Here is a 23476-nt window from a genome sequence, read left to right as displayed (position 1 = left end):
TTTAAAAGAATTAATTATGAACAATACCAAAACAATGACACAAACACAAGCTTTAATAAATTAATTGATTTAATTTTGATTTATCTTTGTTTATGTCGTAGTTGATTGAGATAAAATGCTTCTCTCCAACTATTATTGAAAAAAACTATGAAAATTTGAACATTTTATATGATTTTAAACCCGAGAATAAAAAATATCTAAAATTTAAAATTATTTTATAGAGGAAAATTTTGATACAAGAGATTATTTTTGAAAGTTTTTAGGTCTGAATAACCCAATGGGTTAGTCCGAACCCGTGGGTTATGGTTAGGATTGAAAATTCATGATCCAAAAAAATCATAACCCGAATAGCCTGCACTCAAATAGTTTGATAACCCAAATGGATTGGCCAGAACCCGAACAAACAAGCCCAATTGACATCCCTATTTTATTCTCTTTCACTTTAATCTTTAAACACCAATTTCTTAAATTTGGTGAAAAAAAAATTGTCTGACTCTAAAGGTGGAGCATTGCATTTTCTCCATTTACGAACAAATTATTAAATATCAATTGTGAGTATTAAGGCAAGATCAACACGTGGCAAAAGCAGAAAAAGTTCAAGACACTCACATTAGGAAGGGTAAGAGTAAAATACTTTAAAAATGAGTTCGAGTACAAAAACATATAGAAATGAAGGGTATTCTTTGTTGATAAGTGAAAGTCGGAATATTTTTAAATAAGAAAAAAAAACTAATAAGTAAGTAGTTGAGAAACAGACCCAACTTAATTTATAGATCGAGTCGCATATCCAATTTCATTTCGAATAAATTAATAAACTGTCTTAACATTTCATACTAAAAGGATAGCAATTTAGCAGACATACTCTTCATTTTATTAGAGACTATAACTATATATATTTAATCCTTATCTACCTTATCGTTTGGTCCAATTCTATTATCCGGTTGCGCCGTCCCATAAATAATTAGGAGACTAAATTCCATGCGCAATTTTCTATATTAGTAATGCTAATTACATACATTGAACTTCTAATATTCTAACCAACCAAAAAATACATAGCAACTAACACAAGACATGCCTACACGTCTACATAGAATTTAGGTTATAAAATAAATTCTTGCGGTTTTGACTATGCGTTAGAAGATAAATCAATTATTCCTCCATCCAACTTCTAGAATATAAAACTAGAACGTTGGACTTGGAATTGCATGTTTGTGAAGGTCACGTAGTACACTACACAATTTACATTGCCAACACTATATAAGCATCTCATTTCCACGTTAATTTAGGCATCACCACACAAATCTAGTATAGAAGAAGATAATTAACAGGTGGCAAAACTAAGCTAAGTTAAACAATGGCTTCTTTGCTTGTTTCATGGAGGCTCATCTTCTTGTTCTTGGCGGTGGCAGCCATGGGCAAGGCCGTCGCAGCCGGATACAGTACGCCGGTGTTTCGTCCGACTCCTTGGAAACTTGCTTATGCCACATTCTATGGCGATGAGACAGCTGCGGAAACTATGGGTACTGCTGCGTTCATATTTTATATCATAAATTATGTGTTTATTAATAACGTTGGAATATATATTTGTTTAATTACCTCAAGAAAAATGAATAGGTATTTATAGTTTCATTCTTCCATTCTAGTATCCCTTTTAATACTTCCCCTCCTTGTTTCATTTACAAGGTCCATTTATTTTTAATCTAGAGACTTACATTGTCTATTTTGATAACAAATTTCATGTAAATTACTTTTATACTAAGGCCAACAATTTTTTTCTGATGCAATGTCTACTGGTTATAACAGTGATAAATACTCCCTACGTCTCAAAGAAATAGACAGAATTTCTTTTTTTCCTTAGTCCAATACAAATAGTCTATATCCATTTATGACAATTTTTTCTCATTCTCTTTTACTTTATCTTTATGGGCCCTACCGTCCACCACATTATTTCAATTACTCTTTTTTCTTTCTTCTTTCTTACTTTACCAATTACGCCTTAAAACTCATGTCATCACCAATTAAACCTATTTCTATAGGACGAATGGAGCAAGTATATAACAATTTAACATTTGAAAGGTAAATATAATGTGAAATATACTATAAAGATCTATATTTTGAACACAAAAAAGAAAGGTGAAATACATTTATATTAATAAAAGATATTGGATGCACGATGGCAGGAGGAGCTTGTGGGTACGGAAACTTGTTCAACACTGGATACGGCACTGACACGGCGGCGCTGAGCTCAGTGCTATTCAACAACGGCTACGGCTGCGGGCAGTGCTTTCAGCTGCGGTGCGCGAAATCACAGTATTGCTACAAAAATTCTCCCATCACCACCATCACCGCCACCAATCTCTGCCCTCCCAACTGGTCCCAGGATTCTAACCACGGCGGCTGGTGCAACCCTCCTCGCACCCACTTTGACATGGCCAAACCCGCCTTCATGAAGATCGCTCAGTGGAAGGCCGGCATTGTACCTGTCCTCTTCCGCAGGTACATAACCAGAATTAGTCTCATTTTTCATTTTAGTACATACTAAAAAAATTAGTTCACTTTCTATTTTTAAAACCCTTCCACTACACATATTTATATTATTAATAAAGTGGGTCTCACTGTCCACTAACAACAGTAATTCCTATGTATAAAACTATACATGATATGATGGTGTGATTTTAGGGTGACATGCGTGCGCAAGGGTGGAGTGCGCCTGATGTTCCAGGGGAATGGGTACTGGCTGCTGGTGTACGTGATGAACGTGGGAGGAGGCGGGGACATAGCCAACATGTGGGTGAAGGGCAGCAAGACCGGGTGGATAAGCATGAGCCACAACTGGGGCGCATCGTACCAGGCTTTCGCAACTCTTGGAGGCCAGTCGCTTTCATTCAAATTAACCTCATACACTTCTCATGAAACCATCATTGCTTACAACGTTGCACCTTCAAACTGGCGTGCTGGAATGACTTATAGTTCCAATGTCAACTTCCATTGATCCTTCATTCCCTTTTTTTTTGTCATCTAATGTAAGCCATATAGATTTTACCTTTTCCTTCTCTGTGATGAGTAGTTAGTTTTCTATGGGAATGGCTCTCTCACTCATCGTGTGAAGAAGTAGTGGCCATTTTTCAATGTCGTTAAAATTATGAACAACGGCATTTGAAGACTTAATAAGAGATCTATATTGTGCTTTCTTAATTTATCATTGATTCTCTTCCTAATAATATTTGCGAAAATAAGTGACAGATAGAAGGCGCATCAACGGATATATATGAAATGAATTGCCTAAGCTTAATTGTTGGATGCTAAGAAATAATTAAAATTAGTGCGGTCGCAAAGAAAGTAGTACTCCAGTGTATCTACTACTACTAATTAACTATTGGAAGGAAAATAATTAAGCAAGAATGGTCCCCCTTAGAATAAGCAATGTAATGATCATGGTAGCCCACAAAGTGGTTGGAGTGGGAGACATGTAATCAAACCATACAATCATAGTATTAATTAGTAAATGTGGTGTGTGTATATATTGATTATTTACATCTCCAAACATAGAAGAAGTGACCTTCACTCTCACCATGCTATCATTCCCTTTTCCTTCCCACTTTTGAATCAACTATAATAACAAACCCACGCTCCGTTAATCATCCCCCAAGACCTTCCAAGTCATGCCCTGAATTTTAAGGCAAGTATCCATTAAAAAAATTAAAAGAAAGAGAATCAAATAATTTCCTACTTAATTAGGGGGGTAAAAGCTTTGTTGCTTACATCCTAAACTTTAATTTTAAAAGACTAGGTTGTGATGTTATATATAATTCCATGCATAATTGCGATCTATACCTTTAACCAAGTAGCTCCTAGCTAGAACAAATGCTAACTCATAAATTAGTTAATTCCCCCAAAAAATTAAAACAAGAAAGCTCAGTTTCCTCTCAATCTCTATCAATGGCGTCTCCCGCCACAATCGCTCTGATCATTGTTCTGTTACATTCGTTTAGAATTGAAGCGGAAGAGATAAAATCGGCGCGCCTCCTCGATCTCATGATCCGCGACTACACATTCAAATCATACACCAAGAATTTCCGCACAGGAAAGCTCCACAAGATCAACCTTCCTTCAAATCTCTCTGGCATACACGTGGACACAGTCCGGCTCCGCTGCGGCAGCCTGCGCCGCTACGGAGCCACGATAAAGGAATTCGAGCTCAGTGCGGGCACATACGCCCGCCCCTGCTCCAAAAGAATTTTAATAATCCGGCAAAAGCTGGGATCGAACTGGTCGTCGCTGTATTACTCGAATTACGAGCTCTCCGGGTACGAGCTCATATCCCCGGTGCTAGGCCTGCTGGCCTACAACATCGGGGCGGCCGCGGAGATCCGGCTCCAGGCCGGGATGAGGCCGATCCGGATCGACTTCAGCGGCGGCGTGGCGGCGAATGAGGGGAACAATGGGATGGTCCCGATGTGTGCGAGGTTCGAGGAGGATGGGAGGGTGAGTGTGTGGAGGCAGCCGAGGGCGAACGTGTGCGTGGCGACGGGGCAGGGGCATTTTGGGGTGGTGGTGGAGGCGCCGCTGGTGCCGCTGAGGAGGAGGGCGGGGAAGTGGAGGATGGCGGTGGGAGGGGCGATCGGGGCGGGGGTGGGGGTGTTTCTGCTGAGCTTGTTGGGGGTGGCGGTGGTGGTGAAGGCGAAGAAGAAGGAGAGGATGGAGGAGATGGAGCGGAGGGCGTATGAGGAGGAGGCGCTGCAGGTTTCCATGGTGGGGCATGTGAGGGCGGTCACGGCTTCGGGGACGAGGACTATGCCCACCATCCACCACCACCATGACTCTCGACCTCCTCCTCCTCCTCCTCCTCATCATCGCTCATCCAGTTCCTAGACTTCATTTTTTGTTTTAGTTTTTATGTTTTGTTTGCAAGTGTAAGGCAATGTTGATTAGGATTATCGATGATTTAATTATATCTGCAAGAGGTTTGTAGTTGCAGCATAGGCGTTGGACAGGTAGATTCTGTTTTAGAAGGTTATTTAGATCAAGTACAATTTCTCTATATTTAGATTAAGCAATGTTGATTAGGATTATCGATGACTTAATTTCAAAATACAATTTATGTTTTAGAAGGTTATTTAGATTAAGTAGTTTTACCAGTTGGCCATTTTCTCAAATATTTCGTACATATAATCCCAAGACTTCACTAAAATATAAAATGATAACGTAAAACTATACTCCCTCCTGTTTTCAATAGAAGTTTCATTTTTTATCGATACGGATTTTAAAAAACTGTTTGACTTTATTAATGAAATTAGTGAGCTATTTGCCAAAACACCACCTGCCCCGGTGGAAAATGCCCTGATTCATGGATTTTCAACCATTTTTCATCTTTTCATCTTTTATCTTGCCCATGGTATAAAAGTAAGCTTGTAAATGTTTTTCAACATACTTTGAACAACATTGTTTTCTCTCATTTGAAAGAAAGAGTATGTCTAAATTTTAACTTTGGTCGTTACATGAGTGATCATGTGATGCTTCGGTAAATGCATACTTACTATAGCTTTGTGAGCTAGTTGGTGAAGTCATTATAGGTAATTTGCTTTGATGAAAGTGGTTGAGGATTGTCTTCATCTTTTTAAAGAAGTCGCAAGGTTGCAAAGAGGTTGCTATAGTAATAAATACAGTAGCTAAGTGAATAAAGAGTAAGTATACACGTATTTAATATAGAGAAAACTCTTATCTATATTGTTCTTATTTTATTTTACTTTACTTTGTCTCCACTCTAACTATTGATTATTACTCTCTCCGTCCACTAACAAAAGTCCCGATTCATAATTACCATAAATGGTAAAGAGACCCCACATTCCACTAACTAATATATAAAAGTGGGACCTCTATTCCACTAACTTTCTTCCACCCACTTTTTTTAACATTTCTTAAAACTCGCGCCATTTAGAAATGAGACTCTTAATCGTGGACAGATGGAGTATTTTTCTAAAACGAATGAAAAAAATAAAATGATTCTACTAATGTAGAACGGAGGGAGTAGTATATAACATTTCTCTATATATGGCTTTTTTTGTTTTTGGAAGTGATATACAGTAGTAGGGTCGTGTTAGGTTAATATTTTTTAGCTTAATTGAGAATTGAGATGTATTTTCAGTCACTTATCCACAACATTTTCGAAATGTCAACTACAAGTAGATTATGTCAACTCGGGGGCATTATCGTCAATAGCCTGCACATCAAATGTCAATAACTTATAGTTGACATTATATATGTACAGTTGACATGAATTGTATATGTAGTTGACATTATATGTGTGTAGTTGACATGATTTATATATGTAATTGACATGGATTGTATACATAATTGACATTATATGTGTGTAGTTGACATGGATTGTACACATAGTTGACATTATATGTGTGTAGTTGACATGAATTGTACATGTAGTTGACAAAAAATATTAATAAAATTTTTTTAAAGCAAATTAATAAAAAGATAATATATTTTTTTTAATTAAAATTTAAAAAAAATATATTTATTGAATAAAATGTACCATGAAATTACCATTCTGCCATTTCATAATTAATTGATCAAAAAATATTTTTCATGTGGCAAATTCAAGACCACTCATTTAATAAAAATGAGTGGCTGATAATGCATCTTAATTCTCAATTAGGCTAAAAAATCTCAATTAATCACGACCCTACAATAGTATTTCATTATATAATAACTACTAGTAATTGAATTACGTGATTCTTAAAAAATGAATTGCAAAAATATATAAAGTTTTGTTAAATTTTGATTCATCATATAATTTTTATAATTTGGCTAAAAAGTGTGTGATCAATTGCTAACTTTCTTAAGTTGCTAATTCTGCTAATTCATCAACGCAATGTATTAAAAATGTCAACACGATGACATTAAATGTCAATACAAAAAATTGTTGACATTTCAATATACTGTGTTGACATATGTGTTGATATTTTACCGTCATTGTGTTGATATTTTTAATACGTTGTGTTGATAAATTGATTAGTTAGCAGAGGTAACAAATTAAAAGATCAGCAATATAACGCATCATTGGTTAAGAAAACATGGATATTTAAATTTAGTTACAATTATTTATAAAAAAAAAATGATCACGTACAAATAATACTTTATTGATATTTTTCACCCAAAACATGCAAATGATTTCATGATTTTTAAGTTATAAACTGACCAAATGATATCGTACTATCAATATATACCAATGCGACTGAATAAATTCCGCTTACAACGGTCCTCCCGTCATCACCTCAGAAGCTTGCAGAGGTTCCTCTCGTGGGCAAAAAATGTATCAATCATCCTCTTCCCATGTCAAAATACGTAAATTCGAACAACCTTTTCTGCATAATCTAATACCCTTTTTCTCGATCAAGAATCTAATTTTTATTTCCATTTGTCCACGATTGAGTTTAGGCATTTTTTTAGAAATGTCAATTCCTATACACGTATTCTGAATTTTTGTTCTTCACCATGGAATGCATAGTTTTCCTTGACTTTAAATGAAAATATTCAGCACCATACCTTCCACCATTACATTTTCTTGAGTTTCATTCATTTGGATTTGATTTGTTGCCAATTATGTTTAATTGGAGAGCTGCAATTTCTTCTTTGTATTCATTTGAAGGATTATTATGGGTTTCTTAACTCCCTGTATATAAGTATATGTTTATATTTATGTTGGGGATTTGAGAATTAAGTTGGGAGTGATCAGCAGATAGTTTGTGAGAAGTTATTGAACCCAAATGATTGAATCATGATTCGAGTTTTATGGCTGTTAGTAAAAGGCCCTCTTCGTTTAGTGTACTTGGGGATATGAAGTCATAGTCTTTTTAGGCGTTGGACTATTGAAGTAGAGAGCAATGGCCAACATGGCTCACTTAACTTATTCTGGTTCAATGGGTGATGGCTCACACCATTGCCAGGGAGTGCAGATTGTCCCATTCAAGACATCAACGACGTCGTTGAAGATGCTTTTGTTGCATGGGAATTTGGAGATTTGTGTGGAGGGAGCAAAGAATCTTCCTAATATGGATTTAGTGAACAATAGCATAGGTGATATGATAGGGACTTTGTCTGGGAAAATACAAACAAGTGACCCTTATGTCACAATTGCAATATCTGGTGCCGTAATTTGTAGGACTTTCGTGATTAGAGATGAAGAAAATCCTGTTTGGGACCAACATTTTAATGTCCCAGTAGCACATTATGGTACAGAGGTGCAGTTTATTGTTAAAGACAATGACTTCTTGGGATCTGAGATCATAGGGGCTGTTGGTATCCCTATGGAGCAGTTAACCTCTGGGACTAGAATGAGTGGAACTTATCCAATCATTGGTGCAAATGGGAAGCCGTGTAACAAGGGGGCTGCTTTGAGCTTATGGATTCAGTATATACCAATGGAGAATATGTCAATTTATCATGATGGAGTGGGATCAGACCTTAAAAATGAAGGTGTGGCCGGTACCTATTTTCCTCTTAGAATAGGTGGAACTGTCACACTGTACCAAGATGCTCATGTGCATAATGGTGCACTTTCAGATGTGGTGTTGAGTGATGGAACGACGTATAAAAATGGTAGTTGTTGGCGCGATATATATGATGCAATATCTAAAGCTCGCTGGCTAGTTTATATCACAGGATGGTCTGTTTATCACATGGTTCAACTAGTTAGAGACGATCCTCTTGTAACAAACAGTAGCTTGGGCGAGCTTCTGAAATCCAAGTCTCAAGAAGGGGTGAGAATACTGCTCCTTGTATGGGATGATCCTACTTCTACGACCATATTGGGGTATAAAACTGTAAGGAACCATCTCTGTTGTGTACTTATGTTTGTATTTCAAGATCATATTAGTGGGTGTCAGGGGTGAAATGGCTTACTGTTTTCTTGTCATGCTATTCATAGCACATATTTTTTGCCATGTTTCGATAACTTAAACTAAATCGAGGTATTACATGATTCAGAAGTTCAATGCTCTATAAATTTATGTATTTGGTAATGTGCATAGCTTTCATGATGAATTTTCAAGCTTCTAGTTTAAACATCTTACCTTTATTTATGCATGCATTATGTTGTAAATGATACAGAGAAAATTGGCCAGAACAAACATAGAAACATAATGCTTCCACTTAGACATACTACATTCGTGATGTTTGCACTGAGATGTAGTATAAATTTTTACTGAAGTACTTTCAAGAAATGCTAGTGCAGTGATCCTGTGGTACACTACTTGTACTAAAATCAATTAATTTCGTAAAACTTACTGTATCACGCAATCACGTGTTTTTTAGCCCAGTTTTGCTATATTGATTACTTTTTCAGACTCAACATATCTTATTAACAAGCTAGGGATAATGGTGAAATATTTTGACAATTTACTGCTTATTACCACAGGAAGGGGTAATGAATACCGGGGATGATGAAACACGCCGCTATTTTAAGCATTCATGCGTGAAAGTACTATTATGTCCAAGAAGTGCTGGGAGAGGTAGCTGGGCAAAAAAGCAGGTAGGTTTCTGAATCCTACTCTGCTGATAATGACTTGATTCCTAAACTTTCATCTATAAAAAGTTGCGAGTCATATAAGAAGAGTTTCCTTGCAAACAGACCTTTGGTACACTTACAGTTCGGACCTAGACTTTTTCTGAGTGAAAAGAAATAATTTCAGCTGAGAAAGCTATAAGTTTGGTTCTTCCGAACTACTGTCTCATATGCTTGAAAATGAAATTTTATTATACACCATTTTTCCAATTGATGATAGCATGAGGTTGTGTGTTTGAGATCTTAATAAGTTTTCATAAAATGAACATCTTCTACACTTGTGTTCAAGCTATGCTCAGATTTCGAATCAAGTGTGACTGAATGTTTTGTTATATCATTAGGAAACAGAAACAATTTATACTCATCACCAGAAAAGTGTGATCGTAGATGCTGTCGCTGGTGATAATAGAAGAAAGATAATAGCATTTGTTGGGGGACTTGACTTATGCAAGGGAAGATATGATACTCCACAGCACCCAATATTTAGCACATTGCTAAGTATTCACAAAGATGACTACCACAATCCTAATTTTGTGGTAATTGCTTATTTACAGCATATTATCTTTTTCTATGCATTCCCCTCTAGTTTGCGAATGCATATTAGTTCTGTAGTGCACATGTATGGAAGGTTGACACACCGAACGTATATTTTTCTGATAAAATAAGTAACTGGTACTTAATCTCAAAAGGTACTAAGTGACAATAGATTAAGGAAGGTGAAAGAAATTAACTTTTCTAATTGAAATATAGTTGATGTTCCTCTGTATTCTTCATTACATTATGAATGTTTCATATAATTAAACAGGGGCCTACTTTGGGGTGTCCTAGAGAAGCATGGCATGATTTACATTGCAGGTTTGATGGTCAAGCAGCATGTGACATCTTGAGAAACTTTGAAGAACGATGGTTAAAGGCCTCAAAGCGCCATGGCCAACTGAAGCTTTCACATGATGATTCCTTACTCAAGCTTAAACGAATTCCCGATATCTTAGGATTAGAAGAGTCCGCCAAAGTTACAGAAGGCGATCCAGAGGCTTGGAACATCCAGGTAGGACAAAATTACATTATGAGGTCTTTTTGTATCCCATGATGGAGCTAAATTTACCACGAATATAGGTTTTCCGTTCAATTGACTCCAACTCTGTTAGAGGATTCCCCAAGGATCCAAGAAAGGCCACGGAAAAGGTAAACAATATCTTAGTCTTATTTATTATCTTCTTTCCAACCATGGTTGTAATGAAAGAATTAATAGTTGATTCCACTAAACAGAACCTAGTATGCGGAAAGAATGTATTTATAGACATGAGTATACATACAGCCTACGTAAAGGCAATTCGTGCTGCTCAACACTTCATTTACATTGAGAACCAGTACTTCCTTGGGTCGTCATACAATTGGGCTACTTACAAGAACTTGGGTGAGGAACTCATTGTGGCAGTTAAAAGGGTTGTGTATTCATCTCTACATCTTTCGTCTATCAGCAAGTACAAAATGAATCAGTTTCTCCTTTTTTTTGTTTTTAGGTGCAAACAATCTAATTCCTATGGAAATTGCTCTGAAGATTGCTAAGAAGATCCGAGCAAAGGAGAGGTTCGCTGTGTACATTGTCATTCCAATGTGGCCCGAAGGAGTTCCCTCCAGCACGGCCACCCAAAGAATTCTCTTTTGGCAGGTGGGTTCTTGTATCCAATATAAATGTTTATGATGATTTAAATGTTTATGGAATGTTAATATTATCTGTAATTCTAAAGTTTTACTTGGTCGGTTTGCATTTTGTCTCATACATTCCACATCCTTGCAGTATAATACAATGCAAATGATGTATGAAACAATCTATAATGCTTTGGTAGAAGTGGGGCTCGATAAAGAGCAAGAGCCTCAGGACTATTTGAATTTCTTTTGCCTTGGCAATCGTGAACCCGATTACGGTCGGCGGGAGTCATCAAATATCAAAAACTCCTCTGCCAATACTCCACAGGTACATTATTTATCCTTCACACGGTAATGACTCAAGCTACTGTGCTTCAAGTTATTATTTTTTGGATGTATGTATAACTGCCCAGGCCCTAGCTCGGAGAAACCGCCGCTTCATGATCTATGTCCACTCAAAGGGAATGATAGTGGATGACGAATATGTAATATTGGGTTCTGCCAATATCAATCAACGATCCTTGGAAGGAACCAGAGATACTGAAATCGCAATCGGCGCATATCAGCCGAATCATAAATGGGCTAGCCAACAAACTCACCCGAAAGCACAGGTAAAGCTCCCTTCTTCATGTAGGCTAGAAATAATCCAATCTTACTTAACACTTGAGCTAACTTCTCTAAACTATCAGCATGACTAGAAAAATCAGGCTAATATAGCATGTGGAAGTGATACAAAGTTGGTAACTTTTGGTGCAGATATATGGATATAGAATGTCACTTTGGGCGGAGCACACGGGTACTTTGGAGCCGTGCTTTGAGAATCCAGAGAGTTTGGAATGTGTGAGACGCATTAGATGGATGGGGCATCTCAACTGGCAAGAGTTTGAGTCTGAGGAAATGACCCCATTGAGAGGTCATCTGCTCAAGTATCCTGTACAAGTAGATGCAACAGGGAAGGTCGTTCCTCTCCCCGGCTGTGAGACATTCCCTGACATGGGTGGCAAAATAATCGGAACATTCGCAGGGATTCAAGAAAATCTCACAATTTGATCATACATTGTTTGCTAGCAATGAATTTTTGTTGTTCTTCTTCTTATTCCTAACCAACATGTCTCATACTTAGTCAAATTCAGGCTTGTGTACATATTGATTTGTAAGATACAGAAATGCATTTATTCATGCCTAGTGTAAGAATTTGATGTGTCTCAGGTTCTTGGCTTTATTCACTTTTTATTCTTATGATAGTGTAAGGCTATTATTAATATTTTATTATTGTTGAACAAATATTAATGATAATCTTTCTCTTAATGTGAGAGTTAAATGAGCAGCTCAGCTCGAAGGAATGCTCGCAGCAGCTCGATCAGCTAGGCCAGGAAGTAGCCGTTGGCTCACAAGTTTGTTATTTCTGTTACCTGCAAATAGAGCCGTTGGAGCTCAAGTGTGTTGTGTAGTTTGTTGTCGAGCGGTTACTACTTCACTGTCATATAAGCTTAGTTTTTAGTTCATCTCAAGCATGAGAGTTTATGCGTTCATTTTCAAGATCAGATTGGAAAAGAGGAATTGATCAACAAGCTATGGCTTCAACATTAGAAGCTGATGAATTCACCCAGGCAAAAGATTTTGGGCTATGGCGGAAGAAAATCCGAGCGATGCTAATCCAACAAGGGCTAGCCGCTGCGCTCGAAAAGGCTAATGAAAAATCGAAGGCTGAAGTTGATGATAAGATGCTCTTGAAGATGACAGAGATTCAAGCAAAGGCTCACAGTGTAGTTATCCTATGTCTTGGAGACAAAGTTCTTCGAGAGGTTGCTAAAGAAACCACTGCAGCGGGCGTTTTAGCCAAACTGGAAAGTCTTTACATGAGTCGATCCTTGGCTAATCGATTGTGTATGAAGCAGAGGTTATATTCATTCAGTTTCTAGAGGTTAGAGAAATTTTCTAAGGTCATGGATGATTTAGAACATATTGATCACTCAGTGACTTAGAAAACACTGCAGCGGTTGTCTTCTATTTTCTCTTTTTTCAAAAAAAAAAACTTCTTTGATTGTTACCTTATTCTCTCTATTTTTTTGCACCAACCTGAATATGGTGTCCACTTGGCATCAGTCATATCAAAATATTGCACGTGTGTTTTTTAAGAAATCAAAATTAACATTTTCTTGTTTCATTTTTTGCATTGTCTTTTCCTGCAAAGTTTAGTTGTAGTAATAAATAAATATTTTGTTATGCGTTGTGTTTGGATTTAGTTGTAAATACTTCCAACACAGAAACATAGAAAACGTAGAGACAATTGTCTATCCATCTTCTCATATTGGTGGATGTTCCGAGTAATTATTTAGACTGTATATCGAAAAGTAACGTATTTTCTGTAAATCCATCCTCACATGGTTAAATGGATTACTGAATACATCAACATCAGCAATAGCAGGAATTAACACTTCTAATAGTTGTGTATCTTCTGAACTTATTTGTAGAGAGAGAGAGAGAGAGAGAGAGAGAGAGACTAGAACAACCACTCTGCGTCACTGCTTGGGCCTGCTTCTTTCAGCCATGTTTGATGGACATGCACCCAGGTTAACCCATCAGCAACGGTCACCCCCTGAGGCCAAATATAACCAAATCATGTAAAAGATGAGGCGTATCAAAAGAGATAAAGATCGGCATTAGATTAGCGGACTTACTTTTGAACTTAATAAAGCAGTGGTCAAACAGCATAGCCGCTCTCCACCTGCAAGAGATGAAGGGAAGATGAAAACAATGAGCATTTTTCAAGAATTTGTAGACCTAAAATGCGCCAATATCATCCAACACCTATTGGTTATCTCAGACATATATAAATCTCAAAGGTATGTTCCTAATGCCTACGAATATCGCAGCTTTATGATTTACGAATATCTCTTCATATATTTTTAAAGCATCAGTCTGATATCTGTTTTCGTGAAGTAAGGGAATAATACTATAAGGTATTAAAGCAAACAATAACGATTTCTATTGGCCTTTACTATAACTTGGGCACAAATAAGACCTCTGCTATGTACAGTCAACCAGAACTATTATTATAAAGAAAACCAACAAACAACAGAAAATGTGAGATGGTCTAAATTTAAATGGAAGTTGAGTTTGACACCACCACCTTCACTTCCTCACACACACTATACTAAGATGGTGCTTGCATCAAGAAGCTCCAGATGAAGTCTCAAGTGATGGTCAAAATACGTGGAGTGTGGGTAAACGTGGATATTTAGCATAGATAACTGAACAACTATGAAGAAAAGGCTAGCACTTTTCAAGAAAGGATTTGGTGCAAACACAACAGAATCAAATGCTCACCTGATTGCTCATATTTCTTAAACTTCACCAGCCATGAGTCTGACCCAACCTGCACAGGTAAGACCTGATCTACCCAAACACGAAAGGGCTGGCCTTTTTTGTCCCCATAAGAGGTTCTTAGTGAGTCCACACAGTCATGAAGCTGCTTTTCAATTCCAGATGGGTGAACAAAATTCCCAGACTTACTCTGCAAGAAAAAAATTGAAGATGAAGCCTATGGTATAGGACTATAAAGCGAAAGCATTAAATAAGCAGGAAACATCTTGCAGATTAAAGTCAGTTGCAAATTTGAATAAGTTAAGAATAAAATTACCATAGCAGGATTGGTCTAATGAAGAAACAAACAGAATACAAGTTCTTTTTAAAGTAATAATGTTGGAAGAACATGTAAAGACACAGAGCTCCAACGTATGTATATGACAGGAATCAGACAGTTTAACTACTGCACATGATAAAAGGTTAATAAAATTGGTGGTCTTTTTCACACTTCACAGAAAAACAGCAATTCATAAGGATGCCATATATGTGAGAGTGCATTTGGACTAGAAACTGAAATTGAATAACAAAGCCAAACATACACAAACTGCCTTCAGGTTTGCCAAATAAAGCTCCGAGTTTTCAACTTCAGCAAGTCTCCACCGCTCATAAAACAAGTAAAACTTCACAACTTCATACGCAGGGTCAAAGTTGTCCAACTTAGTATCAGATAAGTCAGTAACATCTCTAGGAGATATACTTGGACCAAGATTAAAGTGACCAATGGCTTGTATAATACCCGCTGCACATCTCTCCTTTGCATGAATTATTTTAGGATTGTTTTTTGCATATATAGCATGCCACTGCAGTAATTCCTCCTGGGCATTACTGACCTTCAGACTCAAAAAAAAGATGGTTAGGAAAGTATCCCTTTACAGAATGACACAAGATTGCTCCACAACTTTAGGTGAAAATCTAACCATGACACCATGTACATCTGGGACAGTAAACAGATCAGCATCATTTCCAGAGTCACCACAAACAAGTGTATTTTTAGGTAATTTGCCCGCAGCCATGAACTTATCATGCAAATAAGCAAGTGCTTGCCCTTTGCCCGCACCTTGAGGCAAAATGTCCAAGTCCATACCTCCACTATATATTATTTTGACATCCAACTGAAAAATCAACATGAAAAAGCTATTACTAGTGAGACCAGGAAAAGAGATGTATGTTTGAAAGCAAGCAGAAACTGGAAAAGTTTCAGGTTATGAGACTAAAAACCAAGACGATAGAGACATGACACCACGCAAGTTTACACGATTATTCTGGAAGGGTAAAGACTTGTCATACCCCTCGTTCTTTTAAGCAAGTCGAGAGAGATCTTGTAATATCTTCAGCCTTGTCTTTCTGAACATAAAAGCTCGCTTTGTGTGGCCGTTGCTCTGTCTCAGACTGCACCATGTCATAGAATAAACGAGTGTCATCAAATATGGAATATCCAAGGTGTAAGATATTCCAATAGCCATACCTGAAGAGTAAGCTCTGGAATCTTGCTTGTCTCTTCAAAAACTATATTCCTATCCCATTTCTGATTTAAATATTCAACCCAACCATTATCTGGTTCCATAGAGTTACCATAAGTTATTTCAGTTCCCACAGACATTATTGTGATATCAGGGGTTAGCATGGGCTTCTCTTTCCTCAATTCCTTGTATAGTGTGGGTGACCTCCCAGTGGAGAAAACTAGCAATGAGTTACTTCGGTAATTTGCTTCCCACAAGGCATTGAATCTAAGCAGGGAGAGATTCTCGGGATCATGATGATCTACCTGTAGCATATTGTCACTCATTACTACGGCCCCTCTGAACAGAATGACAAGATTAACTTCTATAACTCACCATTGTATGATCAAGATCAGAGACAATCATGAGGTTCGCATTCTCAGTTAGCCGGTCCATTGTTTTTCTAAGGCTAGATTCACTCTGCAATGAAACGATAGTCCATTGATATTATTGGTTAAAACATCACAAGGGACCGGCTTAGCAATTTAGACAACAATCATCCTAACATATACAGTACTATTATGACGTAGAAGAAGAAGCACAACAAGATGAGTGATCCATTGTAGCTGTATGGTGTGATAAATCGAATCATGCCTCACAAAATATGATTTAGAGATGAAGCATTTATTTTGCCATTATCTATATCTATACACTAGATTATTGAAACACAGTTTGAGAACAGTAGTTTAAAAGCAGTTCATTTTATTAGGGTAATTTTCATAAATTGCACGAAATTTATTGCAACTTGTGAATTCATCTACAATATAAAACCATATTTTTCAGCAACATATCATATTTATCATAATAAGGTAAAATCACTGGCGTATTTTCTTCTGCGAGGTATTCTCATCTTCGCTTTCTTTAAGTAGAAGCGTATATAGGTTCAATTATTACAGGCGAACATGAAAAAAAATAAAACACAATACATAAAAAATAATAAAATAATAAAAAAAAAGTATGAATTGATTAAGATCTTCTAAATCTACAACATGTGCGAAGCTTCTGTTATATCCTCCGGGAAATTTGCGGAATTGAAGTTTAAAGGTTTTTAAGTAGAGACAAAGAGATCAGAAAAATAAGAGGAAGAAAAAAAATGCTGGAACATAATTAGGGCATCTATCTGAAACATTTGCATAAGAGATTGAACAATTAGCACCTAACATAAATGGATTTTCCTTTTTAAGATTGAGAGAGAAGAAGGAATAGAGACGGCGACGATGATGATACCTGACAAATGCGCTGCGTTGGAAAGGTGATGAGAGAGGAGAGGAGTGAGAGACTAGGAATGATTCCGTTAATTTGGATCTCGGCCTTCCAATTTTTGTTTGGCAGTTGAATTTATTTATTTAGGAAAATGTATATTGTCAATTTCTCAAACATTTTAATTATTGAATAAAGGCCAAAACTGGTCCTCAACATTTGCTTATGATTTTGATCATATACTTTATTTTTTTAATTTTTGCATTCTGAACATTTTAAATTGGTCCTAGACTAACAATTCCGTCAATTTTTAAACGGTTTTAACCCGAATGGGACTGTTAAAGCCATCAAAATCGGTCAAAATCTGGTTAAAATCGTTTAAAAAATGACGGAATTATTAGTGCATGACCAATTGTGATCCGAGTTGAAATGTTTAGGATGCAAAAATTCAAAGATAAAAGTATAGGACCAAGATCATAAAAGACATATATTCGCTTACCTTTACTCTTATGAAATGTAACTTTCATATACTCCCTCCGTCCCCCATTAAGAGTCAGACTTTTCCATTTCGGTCCGTCCTCAATTAAGAGTCACACTTTATTTTTACCATAAATAGTTAGTAGGTCCCACATTCCACTAACTCAATTCACTTACATTTTATTATAAAACCAATATAAAAAAATGGGTCCCACATTCCACTAACTTTTTCAACCAACTTTTCTTTACATTTCTTAAAACTCGTGCCCGGTCAAAGAGTGACTCCTAATAGGGGACGGAGGGAGTATTTCATTTGCATTTTTTTTCATCACTGCTATCCAAAAGAAATCTTTGACACATATTCGAAGACTGAAAAATGGATGTGATGCAACGGAGAGTGATCTTGATATTAATAAAAATTGAAAACTGATAACGTTTAATAGAGTACTTTTGATATATGGAGTTTTTGTAGAAAAATAAATGACTATTTGATTGTCATGTGCCTGAATTAGGCCAAAAAACAACTGGGCTGAATGTGTTTAGGCTTGTGAATATTCATTTTTTGGGTAATAATGTGAGTTATATTCATTGAAATATCCAATAGCACTTGTAGTCTTGTGAATTTGGTTTCATATATATTCGAATGCTTTGGAAAGGATTGATAGTGCTTTATTTTACATCATATTGGTATAGTTGTGATTGGCTCCAATTGACAACCATTCAACTTTTAGTTGCGTAAAATGGAAAATTTTGGGTATGTGATTTCTAAATCACACAATCTCCAGCAGCAGAACCCATCCATTTTTTATCTCCTACATCTTATTTTAAAATGTGTATTTTATTTTCCAAGCAAAGAGGCTTATCAGAGCATTCCATTGATGCGATGCTTGGAAGAAGAGGCTTTCAACTTGTCTCTCTTTCCCGGCACAGTGATAGAATTCTGTGAATTTGTAACGTAAGGAGCCCCAGGGTAGTAGTTGTAGACCACCAGAGGCATCCTAACCGAATGTATCCCATCGCTCCACGTAATGGCGCCTGACATGATTGGCTGCTGCGTGATGGCAGGTCCGCTCACACTGACCGTGAACCCCTGCGTCTCTCCACTGGACGAAAATGTGAGGACTGATGGCTCCACTTTGACGCTGATCATTGCCGGCATGTGCATGCTGGCAGTGTAGGTCGAGTTTGGTGACCCCACGTTGGTTGCGGTTCTGGTGAAGGTAGCCATGATCTGCTGCCCGTCTTCCACGTAGAGTGAGAAGGACGGGTAGTTGAGATCCCAGGCTCTTCCCGGTGTGGTCGTGGTGCAGCTGCTGTTGTCTCCTGTCACTAGTCTCAATGTGGTTGTGTTGTAGCCCTGCTTGCAGAGTAAGTTGATGTAGTCTGTCTCGGATGCGTTGAAGACTAGCCCCGGATCAAGTGTGGCGTTTGGGTTGATGTGGCCGGAGCCGTAGGCAAACTCAAGGCTACTCTCTAGTCTTGGATCCATTATGTAAGCTGTTTGACATCATTAACAAACCATAAATCCAATAACTGTTTAGGAATGTAACTAACTAACTAACAAACCTGTTGTCATAATAGCAGACTTGATGGCAGCAGGGGACCAATCAGGGTGTGCTGCTTTAACATAGGCTGCAGTCCCGCTCGCGTGGGGGCACGCCATGGATGTCCCGGAGACCAGTTTGAATAAGACGCTTCTGGTGTCTCCGTCGTACGATGAAGGTGAAGCTAGAGGGGACCACCCGGCAAGGATGTTCACACCAGGTCCAGTAACATCAGGCTGATAAATACATTAGTATAGTTAGAGCTAGGCTCATGAAGATGGATGTACAAGCTTAATTTCAAACCTTGAGAATATCCGGGGTGATAGGGCTAGGTCCTCTAGAGGAAAACGAAACCACCTTTGGAGCAACAGCGTCCTTCCACGTCTCCCCAACCATGATGGTCGCCACGGGGTATCTGAAGACGCATCAAATCTTAACACAAGACTAGTACTACTAGTATGGATGTATGTGAAGCTCGAGTCGAGTTTTTTCTTACTTGGTGGATCTTATGTAGGTCATCACCTTCTTGGCGTCGTCTGGGCTTATCAGCGTTGCTGGTAATGGATACGTGAAGGCGTAGTCCGGGTTTATCTCGTCCTCACCCACTATAATACTTCCAACGCCCTTGGACAGCAGAATGGTCGACCCATCCTGCCGGTAACCTTCACACATCACTATCTTCCCCGGTATCATGGCAAGGTTGATCCCTTCTTCATCACAAATTCTAGCAGAAGCTTCACTGAAACCGAAGGTGTAGTTCACAGCATCTCCTCCCCACATCAAAGGATATGATGTCCCGTTCAGGTCAAAGCTATTAACCGCGATTCCCTTCATTTCACACACAAAATCATTAGTAGGAGTATAGTATAGCATGATAAGGAAGAATGTCAAGTAGTGATCAGAAAAGTTGGCATACTGTCAAGATTTGTCCATCTCCAAGTGCTAAGTTAGCAACAAATTTCCTGTCAATGGTGCTTGCAGCAACAGTGAGGATCCAAGGCGCGTAGTTGGCGAGTGAAACAGGATCAGGACCTTCGTTTCCAGCTGAACATGAGGTCAGGATCCCGTTTCTCATGGCGTGGAAAGATCCGATTGCAATGGAGTCTTCAAAGTAATCAGAAATCCCAGTATACCCCAACGAAACTGATAGTACATCAACTCCATCTGCGATTGCATCATCGAAGGCTTTAAGGATGTCTGCATCCTCACAGTAGCCACCCGACCAGCATACTTTGTACACTGCGATTCTTGCGTTTGGAACTCCACCCCTTGCAACTCCCTCTGCTAGTCCCAGGAAGCTCGTTCCAGCTATCTCATTGCCAGCAACTGTTGATGCCGTGTGGGTGCCATGTCCTATAGTGTCTCTCGGAGATGGGATGTCCCCATCATCGTAGTCATTGTCACTATTGTAGTAGCGTGCGCCAATGAGCTTGCTGTCATGACATAAACGAGATTCAAATATAGAGAGGACTGAGCAGCTATTCTTAATGAATAGAATTACTACTTATTAAGATTATGCATACTTGTTGCATGTGAAATTTTTGGTCTGGCATGTCCCTTTCCACTTGGGTGGTGGAGGGCCATAGCCTGTGTCGTTGAAGCTAGGATGCTCCGGCCAGGCTCCTACACGGATAGATATGGAGTAAGGCATCAGAACGCGTTGATTTAATCATGACTTACTCTGTATATTTGATGATTCACCTGTGTCTATTAATCCAACAATGATATTTCCTTCCTGCCCCGGTTCAAGCACGCCTCCGCTGAATCCCATGAAGTCCCATGAACGCGTCGTGTGAAGGTTTAGCTTGCGGCTAGGGAATACAGAGATAACTCCTTCCATCTCTGCCACCAGACATACACATATATGTAAGCGAACTCCTTTTTTAAGTAAACGCGTAGCTAGTCTTATATACCTGCAATTGTTGCTGCTTCTTCCTCACTAAGCTTGGCTGCGAATCCATCGAAACTCTTTCCATAACTATGGACCAACGAATCCTTTGCCGCGGAAGCACTGCAAGAAATGGAAAATTATACTCATTTTTCAACTAGTAGTGATTTCAATGTTTGTCAAGAAGAATGAGCAACCTTCCTAGCACACTCTGCAGCATGCCGTGATGTGTGGATGCTCTATCTTGAGGCCGATCCCCCATGTACACGACGTGCAGCTAATCATGAAAAATGAGATCAGGGTAGCTGCATAGGTGAATGAGGAGCAACTAACAAATAGAAAATTAACGTACCATAGGCTCATCATCACAGTGGCAGGTGAGCACGACACACGCGAGAAGCAAGGTGTACAAAGTCACGGCGTTTGCCATTGTGCTGAGGTAATGCAATGTGGTTAGAGTATCTTAGATACAAGTGTTTATATATGGTGTATCTTAAGAATTGCTTTCTCCGCTTAGCATTGTTGTGTTGCACAATTTTCGTTTGAGAGGAAGAAAAGACAGAATTAGATGATAACTTTGTCTTGTTAAACTATTTGTTGCTTTGATGAACATCAACATCTTTGGCGGCAATGATTAGCAAATATGTCAAAATATAGGATCTTCTTGGGCCTAAGCTGTGCTAAAAGAGCGGTTGGATTCCTTTGTTTCTAACAAAATTTAACTCATATTTTAGTTTTTACAATCCTAATCAAATATGCATTGTTTGTGAATACTGTTGACGTTGAGAAAATGGGAAAGGGATTAAAGTATCATTTGCAGTTAATATTTTTGTGCTTAAACAACTTGGAGATCGACACCGTGTTGTTTTAACTTGCATGTGAGATGATGTTAAAATATCTCTAAGCTTAATAAAGTCGAAATAAGAAAATGAAATATTTGAATGGTAGTATTGATAGGTCTAAGTGTAAGTTTGCCTGATTCTCTTGAAAGTTTTTACGTAAGTAAATTAAGCTACTCACTAGTAGTTACTTGGAACTTGGTGATAACAAAAATTTCTTTGAGTTTGTTTAGTGAAATTTGTGTAAATATTAGTAGTACTTAATAAACCATTATTAGTTCTATTGAAACTAACAAGAAAGGAAATTGTTTATTAATGACAAAGAGGAGAGATTATTTCTAATCACGATCTAATGGCAAGTGAAACAACTCAAAGAAAACCTGAGGAGATTATTAGAGAAAATCTCATTTGCCAGTACAACTTTAGTCCAAGTTTCAATACATAGCTTTTGAACACAAGGAGAGGTTCTATTTCTTAGTTTTGTGCAAAATTTTCAACTTCCTACACTAATCATTTATAATTGTTTCCTACTATTAATGTTTTACTCACTTCTCATGAAATAGCTCAATGCATCATATCGTTGCTGCCAATTTCCACCATAATACCCCAAGATTCCTTTTGGTACTATGACATTGGAATGGAATTGGAAATATATGAACTGAATTTGAAGGAATTATTGTTTAAATAAGAAAATTGTTTTAACGAAAATTTAAGGAAAAAAAAAAACTAATGATAATCATAATTAAATGACCATTAGAGATAATTTAGCATGGAAAATTTATGAAAAAAGATAATGAAATAATGTTTATTGTTACAATTAAAGACCTCAAAGAATTTGTTTAATACTCACTCCGTCCCACAAGAATATGTACTTTTTACTTTTTAATCCGTCCACAAGAATATGCATTTTTTAATTTTGAAAACTATTTTCTCTCTAATGAGATGGAACTCATTCTCCATTAACAAAACTTAATTTACTTTTTCTCTCTACCCCTCTCTTACCTTACCAATTTTGCATTAAAACCCGTGTTGAACCCAAAGTACATATTCTTTGGGGACGGAGGAGTATTAATTAAGTAAATTTGTCTATTTAAAATTTAGTACTACAAACAAAAATTATTAGAACAAATTAAAATCATTAATTTGAGTAAAATTTGGTTCGTGCCCAAATAAAATATTATGTGGGCCAAAATAAATATGCATATGTATGTTGTTGTGTGAGCCCAAGTGAAGAAAAAATCAATGAGATGCCTAATATTCTAATAGGCTTCATTTTGACAACAAAGTCCATCACAATATGATATCAATGAGTATATGATTCTTTCATGTTTTGGCTAGGCAGGGAAATAAAAGACTTACGAAGAAAGAGAAAATTGTCTTCATCTTTTCCACCAACACTTCTTTTATCTCTCCTGAACAATGTTCACTTTTATTTT

At 37.5% G+C, this 23476-nt stretch overlaps 5 protein-coding genes across 7 annotated transcripts; 3 read left to right on the top strand and 2 right to left on the bottom strand.

Moving 5' to 3' along the window:
• Positions 1 to 1301: 1301 nt before the first annotated feature.
• Positions 1302 to 3171, top strand: LOC125191013 (expansin-A7-like). The gene is made up of 3 exons (XM_048088468.2): positions 1302 to 1520; positions 2181 to 2496; positions 2680 to 3171. Exons 1-3 carry the CDS (start codon positions 1355 to 1357, stop codon positions 2990 to 2992), a joined length of 795 nt encoding a protein of 264 aa, XP_047944425.1. The 5' UTR covers positions 1302 to 1354; the 3' UTR covers positions 2993 to 3171.
• A 607-nt stretch (positions 3172 to 3778) lies between these two features.
• Positions 3779 to 5111, top strand: LOC125189938 (uncharacterized). The gene has a single exon (XM_048087155.2). The coding sequence runs from the start codon at positions 3865 to 3867 to the stop codon at positions 4870 to 4872; it is 1008 nt and encodes a 335-aa protein (XP_047943112.1). The 5' UTR covers positions 3779 to 3864; the 3' UTR covers positions 4873 to 5111.
• A 2144-nt stretch (positions 5112 to 7255) lies between these two features.
• On the top strand, positions 7256 to 12463 carry LOC125190260 (phospholipase D beta 1-like). Its single transcript, XM_048087516.2, has 10 exons — positions 7256 to 8834; positions 9428 to 9541; positions 9916 to 10110; positions 10380 to 10622; positions 10691 to 10759; positions 10844 to 10991; positions 11098 to 11246; positions 11376 to 11552; positions 11638 to 11835; positions 11981 to 12463. Exons 1-10 carry the CDS (start codon positions 7896 to 7898, stop codon positions 12272 to 12274), a joined length of 2526 nt encoding a protein of 841 aa, XP_047943473.1. The 5' UTR covers positions 7256 to 7895; the 3' UTR covers positions 12275 to 12463.
• Positions 12464 to 13505: 1042 nt separating this feature from the next.
• On the bottom strand, positions 13506 to 17414 carry LOC125190354 (sucrose-phosphatase 1-like). 3 transcript variants are annotated; one of them, XM_048087634.2, is made up of 9 exons: positions 17320 to 17414; positions 16429 to 16512; positions 16059 to 16358; positions 15881 to 15982; positions 15511 to 15705; positions 15133 to 15423; positions 14555 to 14741; positions 13906 to 13952; positions 13506 to 13823 (listed from the first exon to the last, which is right to left on the bottom strand). In XM_048087634.2, exons 2-9 carry the CDS (start codon positions 16486 to 16488, stop codon positions 13728 to 13730), a joined length of 1278 nt encoding a protein of 425 aa, XP_047943591.1. In that variant the 5' UTR covers positions 16489 to 16512; positions 17320 to 17414; the 3' UTR covers positions 13506 to 13727. The 3 variants fall into 3 exon arrangements, with proteins under 3 accessions (XP_047943591.1, XP_047943592.1, XP_088915851.1); XM_048087635.2 differs by lacking the exon at positions 17320 to 17414 and adding an exon at positions 17249 to 17308; XM_089059725.1 differs by lacking the exon at positions 17320 to 17414 and adding an exon at positions 17082 to 17137.
• A 1217-nt stretch (positions 17415 to 18631) lies between these two features.
• LOC125189940 (cucumisin-like) lies at positions 18632 to 21631 on the bottom strand. The gene is made up of 10 exons (XM_048087156.2): positions 21554 to 21631; positions 21399 to 21478; positions 21227 to 21324; positions 21015 to 21155; positions 20837 to 20936; positions 20230 to 20746; positions 19810 to 20141; positions 19617 to 19728; positions 19336 to 19549; positions 18632 to 19266 (listed from the first exon to the last, which is right to left on the bottom strand). The coding sequence occupies exons 1-10, from the start codon at positions 21629 to 21631 to the stop codon at positions 18632 to 18634; spliced, it is 2307 nt and encodes a 768-aa protein (XP_047943113.2).
• Positions 21632 to 23476: the final 1845 nt, after the last annotated feature.

Source organism: Salvia hispanica, chromosome 5 (genome assembly GCF_029641045.1).
Source record: "Salvia hispanica isolate PSC_SH4W2 chromosome 5, Shi_PSC_v1, whole genome shotgun sequence".
NCBI lineage: Eukaryota > Viridiplantae > Streptophyta > Magnoliopsida > Lamiales > Lamiaceae > Salvia > Salvia hispanica.
The sequence above is the reverse complement of the archived record's forward strand: the minus strand, read 5'-3'. Positions and strand labels throughout refer to the sequence as shown.